This window comes from Erpetoichthys calabaricus, chromosome 8 (genome assembly GCF_900747795.2).
Source record: "Erpetoichthys calabaricus chromosome 8, fErpCal1.3, whole genome shotgun sequence".
Taxonomy (NCBI): domain Eukaryota; kingdom Metazoa; phylum Chordata; class Cladistia; order Polypteriformes; family Polypteridae; genus Erpetoichthys; species Erpetoichthys calabaricus.
The window spans coordinates 161,736,307-161,749,451 of record NC_041401.2 but is presented as its reverse complement, the minus strand read 5'-3'; the positions used below and the strand labels follow the sequence as shown (position 1 = coordinate 161,749,451).

The window sequence follows — 13,145 nt, the reverse complement described above, 5'->3', positions numbered from 1 at the left end:
AATATTTAATTATGAAATGCACAAATTCAGAACTGTAATGTACTTAGACATCAATTTGCTATGAGTGGCAATGCTGCTTCTTTTGCTTCCTTTATAGTGGATATGTGTCAAATGTTATTTCTTGATCAGCTGTTGAAAAGAACATTTTTACATGTGCTTCTATTTTATGACAACTGAAAATTTTCCAAGCTGTCTTATAATGCATCAGTTTCACATATAAAACCACATCTACTAGGTGTTCAGATATCGCACTTTCCTGTGCTTTCCAAACTATGACATAAATCTGTAAAAATAAATTGATGGTCTGTTGTTGGGGCTGCTTAACTCTCACAAGTGCTGCTTAAATCTCATGGATTGCCCAAGCCCGCCTAGAGTTAACGAGAAACACTTTGTGTTCAAGGAACTGACTGAGCCTCAATTGGAAAACAAGGCTTTTTTCAAGCGAGGTTTACCAAGGTAAATGTCAGTTTCTTAAGCATGCTTCATGGAATACCCACATCACCCTCCCACCTCCCACTGTATGTTAAGGAGTTGTGCATAATTTTAGAGAGATTAAATTAGAAAGATTGTTTTCATTGGTTGCACATAGTATCTGCATGCTAAATTATTGAGTACAATTGGACCAAAAGAAAAAAATTCACTCAATAAAGTCATCAAACATATGTGTGGAAAAAGTCAGAGTCCCAGATGACAAAGTCCTGTCTAATGTAGGACTGGAAAAAAATGGAAAAGGTAAGGTAACAAAAATGGATTGATCATCCTGTGTGTGTGTGTGTGTGTGTGTGTGTAGTTTTTTTATTTTTTTTTTTTTATATAAATAATGACGTGCCACTATAGTATTCTGTTAAACATGCTCTGGACGACTGATACTCTGCTTCTGTGCTATAGTGGATTTACAACTTTTGAATCTGGAAGGATGGGAAGTTGGAAGGAGGTGGATTTCCATTGTCCTGAGGATCAGAATGCAACTGATTGTCCATAGTCCATGCAACCCCTTTTCCTTTGTCCTGGTGTTTCTGTCAAACCAGTCTGTCATGTGTTTGATAACTCCGAATCAGGGATGCCATTACATTAGGCCATGTACCCCAACTGTTAAATTGTGCACTGGCTGTAGTATGGCAATAAAACAGATTTAGAAAAGAGATGGATGGATGGGAGATCCACAGCTGAACATTACAATTAATCTACTTTCTGCTGCCTTGAAAAGTAACTGTTTTTACTGAAGCAAGCCACAGCCCTGTTTCTGAAGTCCCATTCACACTTTGGGTGTCCCAATAGTCATCCACTGTGCCATGCTGTGCCTCTCTCCAGGATCCCATCTTAACCTTTTGCGAGGCTCTGTTTATCCAATGCCCCGGGAGTCTCCACCTGCCTACGTGAACCTTCCTGGGCTTGTAAAGTGTAACACAAATATTCTAGATGTTTGTTCAATTCAAAACTTTGCGTACATGTGTGACTTTTCACTGTCAAATCACCAATTCAGCTACAATCTTCAGGGTAACATGCTGGCTTCTGCAGTACAGTTTGCAACCATGACCACCTGTGTGTTTGTACTGTGATATCACTTGAGGCAATGATCTTTATGTGTGTGCCGACTTGTATGAACACAGTTTGCCTTAGCATTATTTCACATGGATTTATATGTACAGTGTCTTTTGTACAGTACAGTTTGCAACCATGACCACCTATGTGTTTATACTGTGATATCACTTGAGGCAGTGATCTTTATGTGTGTGCCGACTTGTATGAACACAGTTTGCCTTCGCATTATTTCACATGGATTTATATGTACAGTGTCTTTTGTATTACCTCCTGCATCATAAGGGCATATAAACATTGGTGCAGAATTTTAAAAAAAAAATGATATTTGTGACATTTCTAAATAGTTGCTATTGTAAAGCTGCCCTTTACACAATGCTACCAACATTTATATTTCAGGTGACCGTGCAAGGCTTGTTTGCATAAATGGAGTGATCACGTAACATACAAGATTTTCTTTATTGGGCAGTGGGGATGTTTGCAGTTGAACATTGTTGGTGCTAGAAGTGGAATTTGACTCCACAGTTCTGTTCTTAGCTCCTGTGCAGAGATGTCCCATTAGTTTTCACATGCAACTTGTTTATTTTGCTTAGTTTTATGACTTCAGAGTATTTAATGTATAAAAACTATTAAGATTAATATGAGTAATAAATTGTTTTCTAATCCACATTGGGCACATGGTTACTGTCTGAGAACCATTTTACAAAGTTTCAGGGGTTCCAGTCTACTGAAGTATATAGCAGTTGTAAATGTATAGTGTTTTGATGACAAATGTTGAATTTTATAAGTTTAACAAACCCTCTCTGTATATTTTCCTGTTTTTTTGTTGTACAGGTTTATAGAAGGTCTGATTCCAATGGATAAGTGCCCGTTGCCCCATGAGTATCCTCTACATCCTGGGAATCATGTGGACAACTCTCTGGATCTCTGGTAAGTGTCCGAGGCATTTCTAAGTGAAATGTGTGATCACTGCCATGTCTGCATTCTTGAATCATCATAATCATTGGGGGCAGACTAAGATCAAGACACTGAATCCCTGTTGGACAGAGAAAGCCAATGGTGACGGCTACCCGTGCTTGTACTGTAAGAATCGGTTCATCCAGGGTTATGGAGATTATTCTTTGTTGTGTATATGAGCAGCATTTTTTGTGTAATCCTGCCTTGGTGCTCTCCAGTTTAGCCTAAAATATTTATAGGACTATCGTTGTCAGATTTTAAGGAATAAATTAGGCTTCACACAATGCTTTTTAGTGTATGTCATCACTGAAGATGTTTAAAATGGCAACTGGACCTGAAAGTGGCATTTGTCCCTGACTTAAGACTCTTTGTGATGCCCCAGTTGCCTGCAGCCTTGGCTTCTTCAGTCTGTGAGAGCATGAGGTTGAAAGGGGTGCTTGGCTGTTTTTGCATACACGTGCAAATGCGAGTGGATCAGTCGGGTGTCTCATTCACACCTTAGAGAGGGCAAAGCACCACACCTGCACCTGATCAGGCAGGATAAAAAGGAGCCTGCACAGTGTAGGGCGGACAGACAGACAGAAAGAGGAAGAAAGAAAGAAAAACCGAATTGGGACAGAAACACATGGAGGTCTAAGAAAGCCAGTAACGGGGTAAAGTTGGCATGAGACAGTGGGCAAGCAGGCAGAATGGAAAGTGAGGGTTAAGGGTTGCTCCTGCTTGAGTAGCCTGGGAGCAGCGGTGAACAAATTACTCCAGGAGGACTCACCCTCAAGGCTGGGGAATGGCAGTAGGATTTGGAGGGAGTAAAGCTCACTGCGACACCCTGTAAATGCTGACGTACTGGCAACAGGAACTCAAGCGGGATCAAAGGGTTTTCTGCCCCTGCTGGTTAATGTCTCCCCGTGCTGCGGAATGGATAGAGGGTAAGCCAGGGAGACGTCTGATTTTAGCATTCGGTACTGAGGTGTTTGGGTTTTAAAGAAAACGTTTGTCTTTGTGTTTTAACCTCATTTTTTTGGAAATATTTATTTGGATATTTTAACCTTTCTGAATTGCACTGATTTTTATGGATTATTTATTTATTGGGTTGATTTGAGCTACTGCACTTTTGAACACTGTTTTTTGGTTTGATCTTTCATAAAAGCACTGACACTTTTTGCACCAGCCCCTTGCTGAATATGTGTGTCCTCATTTGCCCGGCTCATCTCGGTACATGATTGTTGACTGTTGTGGGTTGAAAAGAAAAGGATCCTGGCTGTGACAAGGGAGATTGGAGCCAACCCGGACCCGTCGCCATCTGTTTCAGTGTTTTGTATAATTGTTTAATTTATAAGGTTTTCCTTTTTCAAAGTGCCAGAATTAACCACAAACTGTATTCAATTTCATATGACATCTGAGACTGCAGATGTGCTATAGTGACATCATCTCGCCTATTATGGACCCAAGAGAAATTGTGCACAATCTAGTCAGTCTCATGTTTCTGCATTGCTTGACATAAATGTTAGCTGAGCAATTCTAATTTTGGCTCTGTGTGATCGCACCAATCAGTAGTCAACAGACTGAGAGAGACACGTTTATCTTAAATATGTGGCTAACCTCATTGTTATAGTGTATGCATTTCTTATAGACATGAATTGTTCAAAATATGTAACAGTGTTTTCTCTCAAGTCAAACAGAAAGATGAAAGTAGCACTACACTATGCATTGTGCACGTTTCCACATCCAGGTAAAAGCATTCTTTGTTGAACTGTTCAGAAATTTCAGTGTTTAAATTCATTTTGAAACTTGCAGTGCTAACATTCTGTGGCATCAGGTGCATATAACCGATCTCCTGAGCACCTACCTACCTCCTCTGTGACTGTTTTTGTTATAACTGAAACTCATTTTCTTGTTCCAGGTCCAGGACTGATGTCCAAACGTGTACTTACTGGGGTGCCCCTATCATCTGGGATGGCATGTTTGATCCAGAATATTATGATGAATTTTATCGAAAGCAAAACATCACAGTTGCTTTGACAGTGTTTGCTGTTGGAAGGTGAGGATCTGGAACCACCCTACCTGTCCCTTGTTTTGTATTTCAGTATCCTTCCAGTAGTACTCCACACCACAGCCAGTATTCATCTGTTTTTAATATTATGGCTGTGGAGAGGGTTCCGGTCTTGTGTGCTGACATTTTATCTTTCTGTCCTTTTAGTTTTGCCCATCTGGTGCTCAAAAGTTCTGTGTTGCTGTAGTTCTGAACAACTTGAAGCCTAATTTAAACTAGTAAGCGGACACACAAAATGGTTTTAAAAATCACTCCAGGTGTGCTAAAGTTGGTATCAGGACCAGACTCTGTACTTCAGCACTAGTTGAGGATGATCCTTAGGTTGAAATGTTTTACCAACGAACAATGGAAGGAGGTCAGGCCAGAGTTTAGCTGCTAGCCAGTCCTGTCGTAGTCTATTGTTTATCATCTGTGTAGTCAACCGATTCTGTAATTGCTTATTAGCCGTTGCGCACTGTAATGAGTAATGTGGTGCAATGCATCCCCCCATTTAAGTTTTAAATTTTAAACCTCGTGAAACATACTGAAAATTTAAATCCTCTAACAGCATCACACAATTATTGGAAACATCATGAGGCAGACTGCAGGATTATTGTAAATATTATTCATTTCTGGTATTGAAGGCCTTGAAATTCTCATATCAGCATCTTTCACTGTAAAACATTTAATGGAAACTATTAAACAAGGACTTTAATACTGTATCAGTACATTGACCCTTTAAGTTGAGCAGCATTCACCAGTATATCTGCAATCTAAATTTTGTACCATTGCTTCATTGAACGAAGCACCATAATCGAGAAATTTATATATTCAGCAAGTGCAGAATTAAAAGAAACAGAAAGGAACAGATGAAGTAAGAACTTTAAGAGTCTGAATACTCGCACAATACTAGAGTTGCATCTTTAACATTATTTCCCCTTTGACTCTTCCAGTTTTGTAAATAATACAGAAAATCTGGTGACGTAACATATATTACCAAGTACCACTTGTCACACATAATGTATGCAGCAAATTAAAATAAATGAATAATCCAAGCAGTGCCAAAATGCACATAGCACCTTATTAAATGTTGGAGAATAGTAAAGAGTGCACCAAACACAATGCAAACTGCACACTTGAGCACAAGCCCAATAAAACTATCCACATTGTGGAAAGTTTAGTGTTTGACTTGGAGGACATCCTATAAAAATACTAAGACAGTACGCAGCACTTTATCTTACATTGTGTACTTTAATAACAGCACTGCCAATACTGGAGAATAAATAATGGTTAAGTGTTCAAGGAAATAGTTTATTATTTTTTTTTTTATGCAGCAGAATAATTCGAATTGATCAATATTAAGATTTGCATGCATTGTGTATCATTTTCAGTGACACTGAGTTAACCTTTTACGGTGCTATATTTCAGTGAAAATTGGGATAGACACTGTCTGTCTGTGAGTGTGTGGGCGTGCATGCATATGCATATATAGACAGGAATTTTTTTTTTCCCCTTGGGAAATTTTGGCTTTTTACAGAAGCTATTTATATAGACTCCTAAACAAATAAATATTATAAACATCCACACACACCAAAATGACTAAGAAGGAGGAAGATTAAAAAGAAGAAATGCTCAGACTTAGCAGTTATAGTCTCAATGAGGTATTATGCAGACGTATTTCTGTTGATGTAAGGGAGCCCCCATAGTGTTTCTTGACACACCTGTACGGAATAATTTGTAGGCTAGAAATCCTAAGTGTTAGTGTTTCAGAGAGAGGATGTGCAGCATTGTTCATAATGGCCCTCAGTTTTGTTTTCATTCTGGGCTCCTCTACTATCTCCTGGGGGTCCACATGTGTCCCATATGTTAGCCTGCCCTTTTAATGAGCTTGTTGATTCAGTGGGCCTCTCTTGAAGTGATGTTACCAGCCCCGCACAGTGTAGAAAAATTGCACTGGCCATCACAGAGTTGTAGAAGATGTGAAGGATGTTACTTCCCACAGTCTCCTAAGGAAGAAGACCCTGCTCTGTCCTTCTATAGTTCCTCTGTGTTCCAAGACTAGTCTAATCTGTCATTAATGTGGACCCCCAAGTACTCGCAAGAGTGCACTACCTCTTCATCCACTCCCTGAATAGTGACCGACCATAGAGGCTCTCTCTTTGGTGTGGTGAAAGTCAATAATCAGTTCCTTGATTTTGCTGATGATAAGTTGCACACAATTCTTTCTCCATCTGACTCCTATACTCTCATGTTTTATATATAAAATAATTAAAACGCTCGAGTTGTAATTTCAGTGCTGCTTGCCAACTTTCTGTTAGAGTTGAAGATACTATATTATTTGAAATGCTTTTTTTCTGAAGTATGCAGCAAAATATCAGATTTTTAATTGCTTTAATAATGTTAAGCAAATAAATAGAGAGTCTGATTTAGCATAAGCTGCCCTAATTTGGGGTGTTCAAAAGAAATGTAATGATTTACACAATAAGAAGGAGCAGTTGTGTTACATATTTAAAATGTGTGCTTAAATTAAAATATTTAAAGTCTAAATATACTTGATTGTAACATAAATTTGTCATTTTTCACTTTCTGATCGGAGGCCCATAGTGTGCTAGATCCCTAGTAAAGGATCAAAAAATAACACCATAATCTTAATTGCTGACCTTGAAATAATTTAAAATGATAACCCACATGCTTATGTTTGAAATTTGTCATTTTTAACTTTCTGGGTTTGGCTCTTAAGAGATTTAGGACCAACAGTAAAGAATTCTGATTCTGATTATATTCATGACCAGAAACCTTGAAATAGCATGAAATCACCCCCTGCACCCCCATATTACTGATCTACATTGTTTAGAAGTTTTGTGAAAAGGGTTTGCATTGACCCATCTTATTCCATTAGATGGTAAAACACACTGCATTGGTTGCTTTAGGCATGCGTAAAGTCAAGTGCTTCTGATGATTTCTTGCTGAAAACACCTATTGCTTTACTCTTTGTCATAAGGGTGTAATTTCCTGCACAAAATATAGTCTAAATGTGATCTAAAATGAGGGTTGTTTGGGTTTAGAAGGTCAGAAGTGGGGGGTGTAATAGGCCATAAAGCTTAATGCCTTGTTTAAATAGGAATAAATAAGTGTCAAACGGTATATCATACAGTATGTGGAGGTTTACTTGTACCAGTGAGTCAGTAAGAGCCAGACAACTAAAGTGGTGTCTTATTGTGTTCCTACTGTATGAACTCTTAACACTACAAGCTGGACTTTTTATTGTTTTGTTTTTTTGTTTTTTTTTGATACCCCCGCTCCATCTGCTGGTGGCTGAAAAAATTACAATATATGAACAACAGGACTGCAAAGCAATTTTGATAAACAAGAGTTTAATAATTCTTTGCATTTATATAGTGCTTTTCTCACTACTCAAAGCGCTTAACAATTGAAGGTTATGGGCATTTGCTTAAAGGCCCAACCAAGCAGAGTCCCTATTGGCATTTATGGGATTCGAACTGGCAACCTTCCGATTGCCAGTGCAGATCCCTGACATAATTGTCTTTTTAGAAATATGTCTCCTCACCTTTGATTAACACCTCCTTTTATTAACTGAAACTCGAGAATGCAAGCTGACCAAATGCTGGAGAGCTGCAGGATAGCTTAGTCACGCATTCCAGAAGGAGTCAAAACTGCAAGTGAGGGAAGGGCAGTTTGTTTTTTTTTTTTTCTTCTGTGTTAAGGTTGATCCTTGAATAGAGAAGAACTGGTGTGCCACCAAAAGCCTAACAAAACAGAACAATGCACACTTCATCCAGTCCTAGAAAGAATTTATGAAAAATGTATTGTTCCTTCAGAGTCCCATGGGATAAACTCTGTCACAATAGGCCTAACTTCCACCCTGACTGTGCAATCAACCAAGTGGGTCATTTGGACATCTTGAGGCCCATGTTAGAAATGCGTCATGTGGTATTGCTTTGTAAAGCACTTTTGGAATATGTTGTATGAACTTGTCTCCATGATCACAGATTCAAAGGTTTTTCATTAGCTGTTCACTTATAATTTTTCAGCATTTTTTTTTTTTTTTTAATAAACTGGTCATTTGCATAGATTTGTCTAAAGCACTAGTGTCTGCTCATCCAGTAACACGAGATATAATGCAGCTGTCAGTTTACACAGTTAACCGTGGATACTTTTGACTTTTATTCCACTGCATTTTACAGCAAATATCGGGACTTCCTGCTTCACTAGATTTCTATATTTTACAGTCACATGAACGGTTTGTTCTTTCTGAAGGACTTTTTTTCTTTGAATCATGGCAATCAATTCATCAGCACAAATGAACGGATTTAGTTCAGCTCCACAGGAGAGCTAAAACGCATGCATGATACAGTCAGCCTATGACACTTAAGAGTAGTGTTTCTTAAGCCATGGGTCACGGGAGTTGCGGCATGTCTTGGATTGGTCGCCACATAATCGTGTGGTAAAATTAACCAAGCTTGTCCAAGTGTAAATTGTGTATCGAGTGATAAGCCGCCTGCTATTTATTATACTGTTTACATACTGAAACAATTCTGTTGACGTAACACAGACAGCTTTCATTTCGGTGGTACTAAAATACAGGGTGAGCCAAAAAGAAGTACCACATTTCAAATGCCACAAGATGAAATAAATTTTATTACTACACAAGAAAGTGAATAAAAAATTGATTTTTTTTTTCCACTGTGTTTTAAAAATGATGTCATAAAGGTGGTGGCCATTAGCGATACAAACCTCAAGACGATTCTGAACGCTCACATGACTTGTTTGGTCATTTCAAGGAGAATAGCGGTGATTTTTGTGGCGAATAGCGTCATTGAGGGCTTCAAGGTTTAGAGCTCGGCGTGTGTTTACCTTTGACTTGCGATATCAGATTTTGCGAGACCGGGCGAATGTGAAGGCCACCCGACATCACCGTGCAGGGAGATTAGCTTCCCTGGAAACATCTCCCGCAAAGCTTGCGTGGATCTCCATGCCGTATGAGCTGTTACTCCATCCCGTTGAAACCAGGCATCCACCACATTGTTCTAGTTGCAGCTGCAGAAAGTTATCTAGCATTTCAATGTAACATTCTGAAGTGACTGTTACCTTTACTTCCCTCTCCTCAAAAAAGTAGGGGTCTATAGTGCCAAATTCTGCAACGGTGCACCAAACTGTAACACGCTCACTGTGCAGGGGTCTCTGATGAAGTTCACGAGGGTTGGTTTCAGCCCAATAGCCAAAGTTTTGCTTATTTGCGCAACCATCCAATGGAAATGCGGTTTGTCAGTGCACATGACGATGGCATCTCGGTGAGCGTTTTGCAGAATGTCCGCACACAACTCTCTATGGCTCTCCCAGTCTCTCTCAGTGAGTACCTGCACTACCATCATGTGGTATGGAAGGAAATTAAGGTCCTCGTGCAAAATCTTCCTCAAAGACGTGTTGGAAATGCCTAAGGCAGAAGCAGGTTTTTATGCTGAACGTCTAGGAGACCGCAAAATCGATGCCCTTACAGCTTGGATGTTTTCAGGTGTTCATACAGTCCGAGGACAGCCTGGAGATTTTCTGTCCAGTGTTGTACCTGTCTGTCTAAATTTAGCCACCCACTGAAGAATTGTTTTCTGATTTGGGACGTCAACATTAGGAGGAATGCTGTTGCGTAGTGATGATGGATTCATTGTTTTTGTAGAACGCTTTGACAGCAAAAGCACAATGCGCACCGCCGACCAAGGCACATTGCCGACTGAAAACTACAAGGGATCGCCTATCAAAGGACCCCCCCCCACCCCAACCCACTCAGCTGCCTCTGTCTTGTGCAAGAACCTTGAGAAACGTGGTACTTCATTTTGGCTCACCCTGTCCAATAAGCATTCCTACCTTCTTTCTCTCAACCAGTGAACCAGACAAAGTGAGAAGACTGGCAGCAAAGACGCATATAAGAGGGTGAAGCGACCATGTTGCTGGTTTGAAATGTCTAAATGAAAATAGCAGTTGTAGGCTAAGGAGTGTTTGTGAGTGGAGAATCAATAGATTGGGGATATATATAGTGCCATGACAGTGTTTTATACTAAATGATGTTTCGGTGGTCACAGACAGCTGCTTGGTTTGACTTTGTATTAAGTTTAACGTGCCTTAGTGAGGAAAAATTCCTTCCTCTCGCACTATTTTGAAGTAGTTTTATAAATCTCAATCTTCTACTAGTGTAAAAGACTTAAGACTGTGGTTTGCTAGACCACTGACAACTGCATGAACACCAGAAACAATCAAAAGAGAGAGACCAGCAGTAGGTATTGAGCATGACGTCAGTCAGTAGAGTTACACACTTTAAAGTGGACCGTTCACAGCAAGATTTACCCTATCGACCGTAATAAAGTACATATTGTGTATTTATTTAGGTTATACGTTTATTAGCTTTAGTTTTAGTGTTTTTTTTTGGATAATTGAGCTGTTAAATGGAAACTGGAGTACTTTAAGCTATTTTCAAACTAATTTAGAAAAATGTACTGTTAATGGTGGAGCTCATTTGAAAAACATTTTTTTAATGTTAAGACCCAGTAAATGAGCGGCGTTATTATTATTTTTTTTAATGATTTAATTCCAAAGCTGGTACTGTGAGTCAAATGACTGTAATTTTTTTCTTACTGCGTTTTCAGACATATCCTTACACCACACCCCATGAAATTCTTTCTTTGAGCTTTGCTAAAGCTTAAATTGAGCATTTCCACAGGCAGTGACACACCTCAGAACTTACTGTTACTGTTTTGAATGATAACAGCTGTTTTAGGCTCAGGCCACAGGTGCTCTGTGTGTGTTTGGACTGTGGGAGGAAACGGGAGCACCCAGAGGAGACCCACACTCACAAAGACCTGCAGGTTAGGTGGACTGGCGGTGCTGAATGTCCCTCTGTGTGTGTGTGTGTGTGTGTGTGTGTGTGTGTGTGTTCACCCCCTGATGGGATGGCATCCTATCCTGAGATCGTTCTTGCCTTGCCTAGCTCCCTGTGGCTTCTGGGATAGGCTCTAGCTGCCCTATGACCCTCCTGTGAATAAACCTCTTCAGAATCTAGATCAGGGATCTCAAACTCCAGTCCTGGAGGGCCGCAGTGGCTGCAGGTTTTCATTTTAACCCTTAATTAGTGACCTGTTTTTGCTGCACATTAACTTGTTTTGAATTAATTTTAATTGACTTGCTCTTGAAGACTCAGACCCCTTTATTCTTTTTCCTTAATTAACAGCCGAACAATGACGAGATACAAAATGAACCAAAACAAGACCAGCAAACTGTGGCCATCATACAATATCTGAAAATAAAAAGGGCGGAGATCTCAGGAATGTTGATTTGCTCAGGTCCCCAAAAGATTTGAACAGTGCTCTGAAAAAGTAAAGAAAAAAATCAACAATTTTATAAATGTCTGCTATTGTACAATGTGAGCAGCAACAAGCCATGGAATTAAAGAACAGGTTTGATTAACAACAAGAATCAGAGCCTAATTAAGCAACTGGTTTGGAGTTTGAGGCCCTGACTTAGTTGGTCTTCTTCTGTTGGCTCACTCACTTCACGTTTCTGTTTAAGGAAAAAAATCAAGCAATTCAGAAGAACGAAGAAATTCCAGGGAAGAAATCTTTAAAAAGTCAATTAAAATGAATTCAAAAGAAGTTAATTAGCAGCAAAAACAGGTCAATAATTAAGAAAAGGGTTAGAATGAAAACTTACAGCCACTGGGGCCCTCCAGGACCGTAGTTTGAGATCCCTGATCTAGATGAACATTATTACTGTTTTAATAATATATAGTTAGGTCCATAAATATTTGGACAGAGACAACTTTTTTCTAATTTTGGTTCTGTACATTACCACAATTAATTTTAAATGAAACAACTCAGATGCAGTTGAAGTGCAGACTTTCAGCTTTAATTCAGTGGGGTGAACAAAACGATTGCATAAAAATGTGAGGCAACTAAAGCATTTTTTTAACACAATCCCTTCATTTCAGGGGCTCAAAAGTAATTGGACAATTGACTCAAAGGCTATTTCATGGGCAGGTGTGGGCAAGTCCGTCATTATGTCATTATCAATTAAGCAGATAAAAGGCCTGGAGTTGATATGAGGTGTGGTGCTTGCTTGTGGAAGATTTGCTGTGAACAGACAACATGCGGTCAAAGGAGCTCTCCATGCGGGTGAATGAAGCCATCCTTAAGCTGCGAAAACAGAAAAAACCCATCTGAGAAATTGCTACAATATTAGGAGTGGCAAAATCTACAATTTGGTACATCTTGAGAAAGAAAGCAAGCACTGGTGAACTCAGCAACGCAAAAAGACCTGGACATCCATGGAAGACAACAGTGGTGGATGATTGCAGAATCATTTCCATGGTGAAGAGAAACCCCGTCACAACAGCCAACCAAGTGAACAACACTCTCCAGGGGGTAGGCGTATCGATATCCAAGTCTACCATAAAGAGAAGACTGCATGAAAGTAAATGCAGAGGGTGCGCTGCAAGGTGCAAGCCACTCATAAGCCTCAAGAATAGAAAGGCTAGATTGGACTTTGCTAAAGAACATCTAAAAAAGCCAGCACAGTTCTGGAAAAACATTCTTTGGACAGATGAAACCAAGATCAA

General features: G+C 39.5%; 1 protein-coding gene across 1 annotated transcript in view; it reads left to right on the top strand.

Moving 5' to 3' along the window:
* The window catches only part of LOC114656225 (alpha-1,3-galactosyltransferase 2-like), an 84,949-nt gene that overhangs the window by 66,103 nt on the left and 5,701 nt on the right, over positions 1–13,145 (top strand). Inside the window, exons 3-4 of the mRNA XM_028807695.2 lie at positions 2,374–2,469; positions 4,397–4,534. Coding sequence (XP_028663528.1) covers positions 2,374–2,469; positions 4,397–4,534 — 234 coding nt within the window. The remainder of the gene's footprint in view (positions 1–2,373; positions 2,470–4,396; positions 4,535–13,145) is intronic.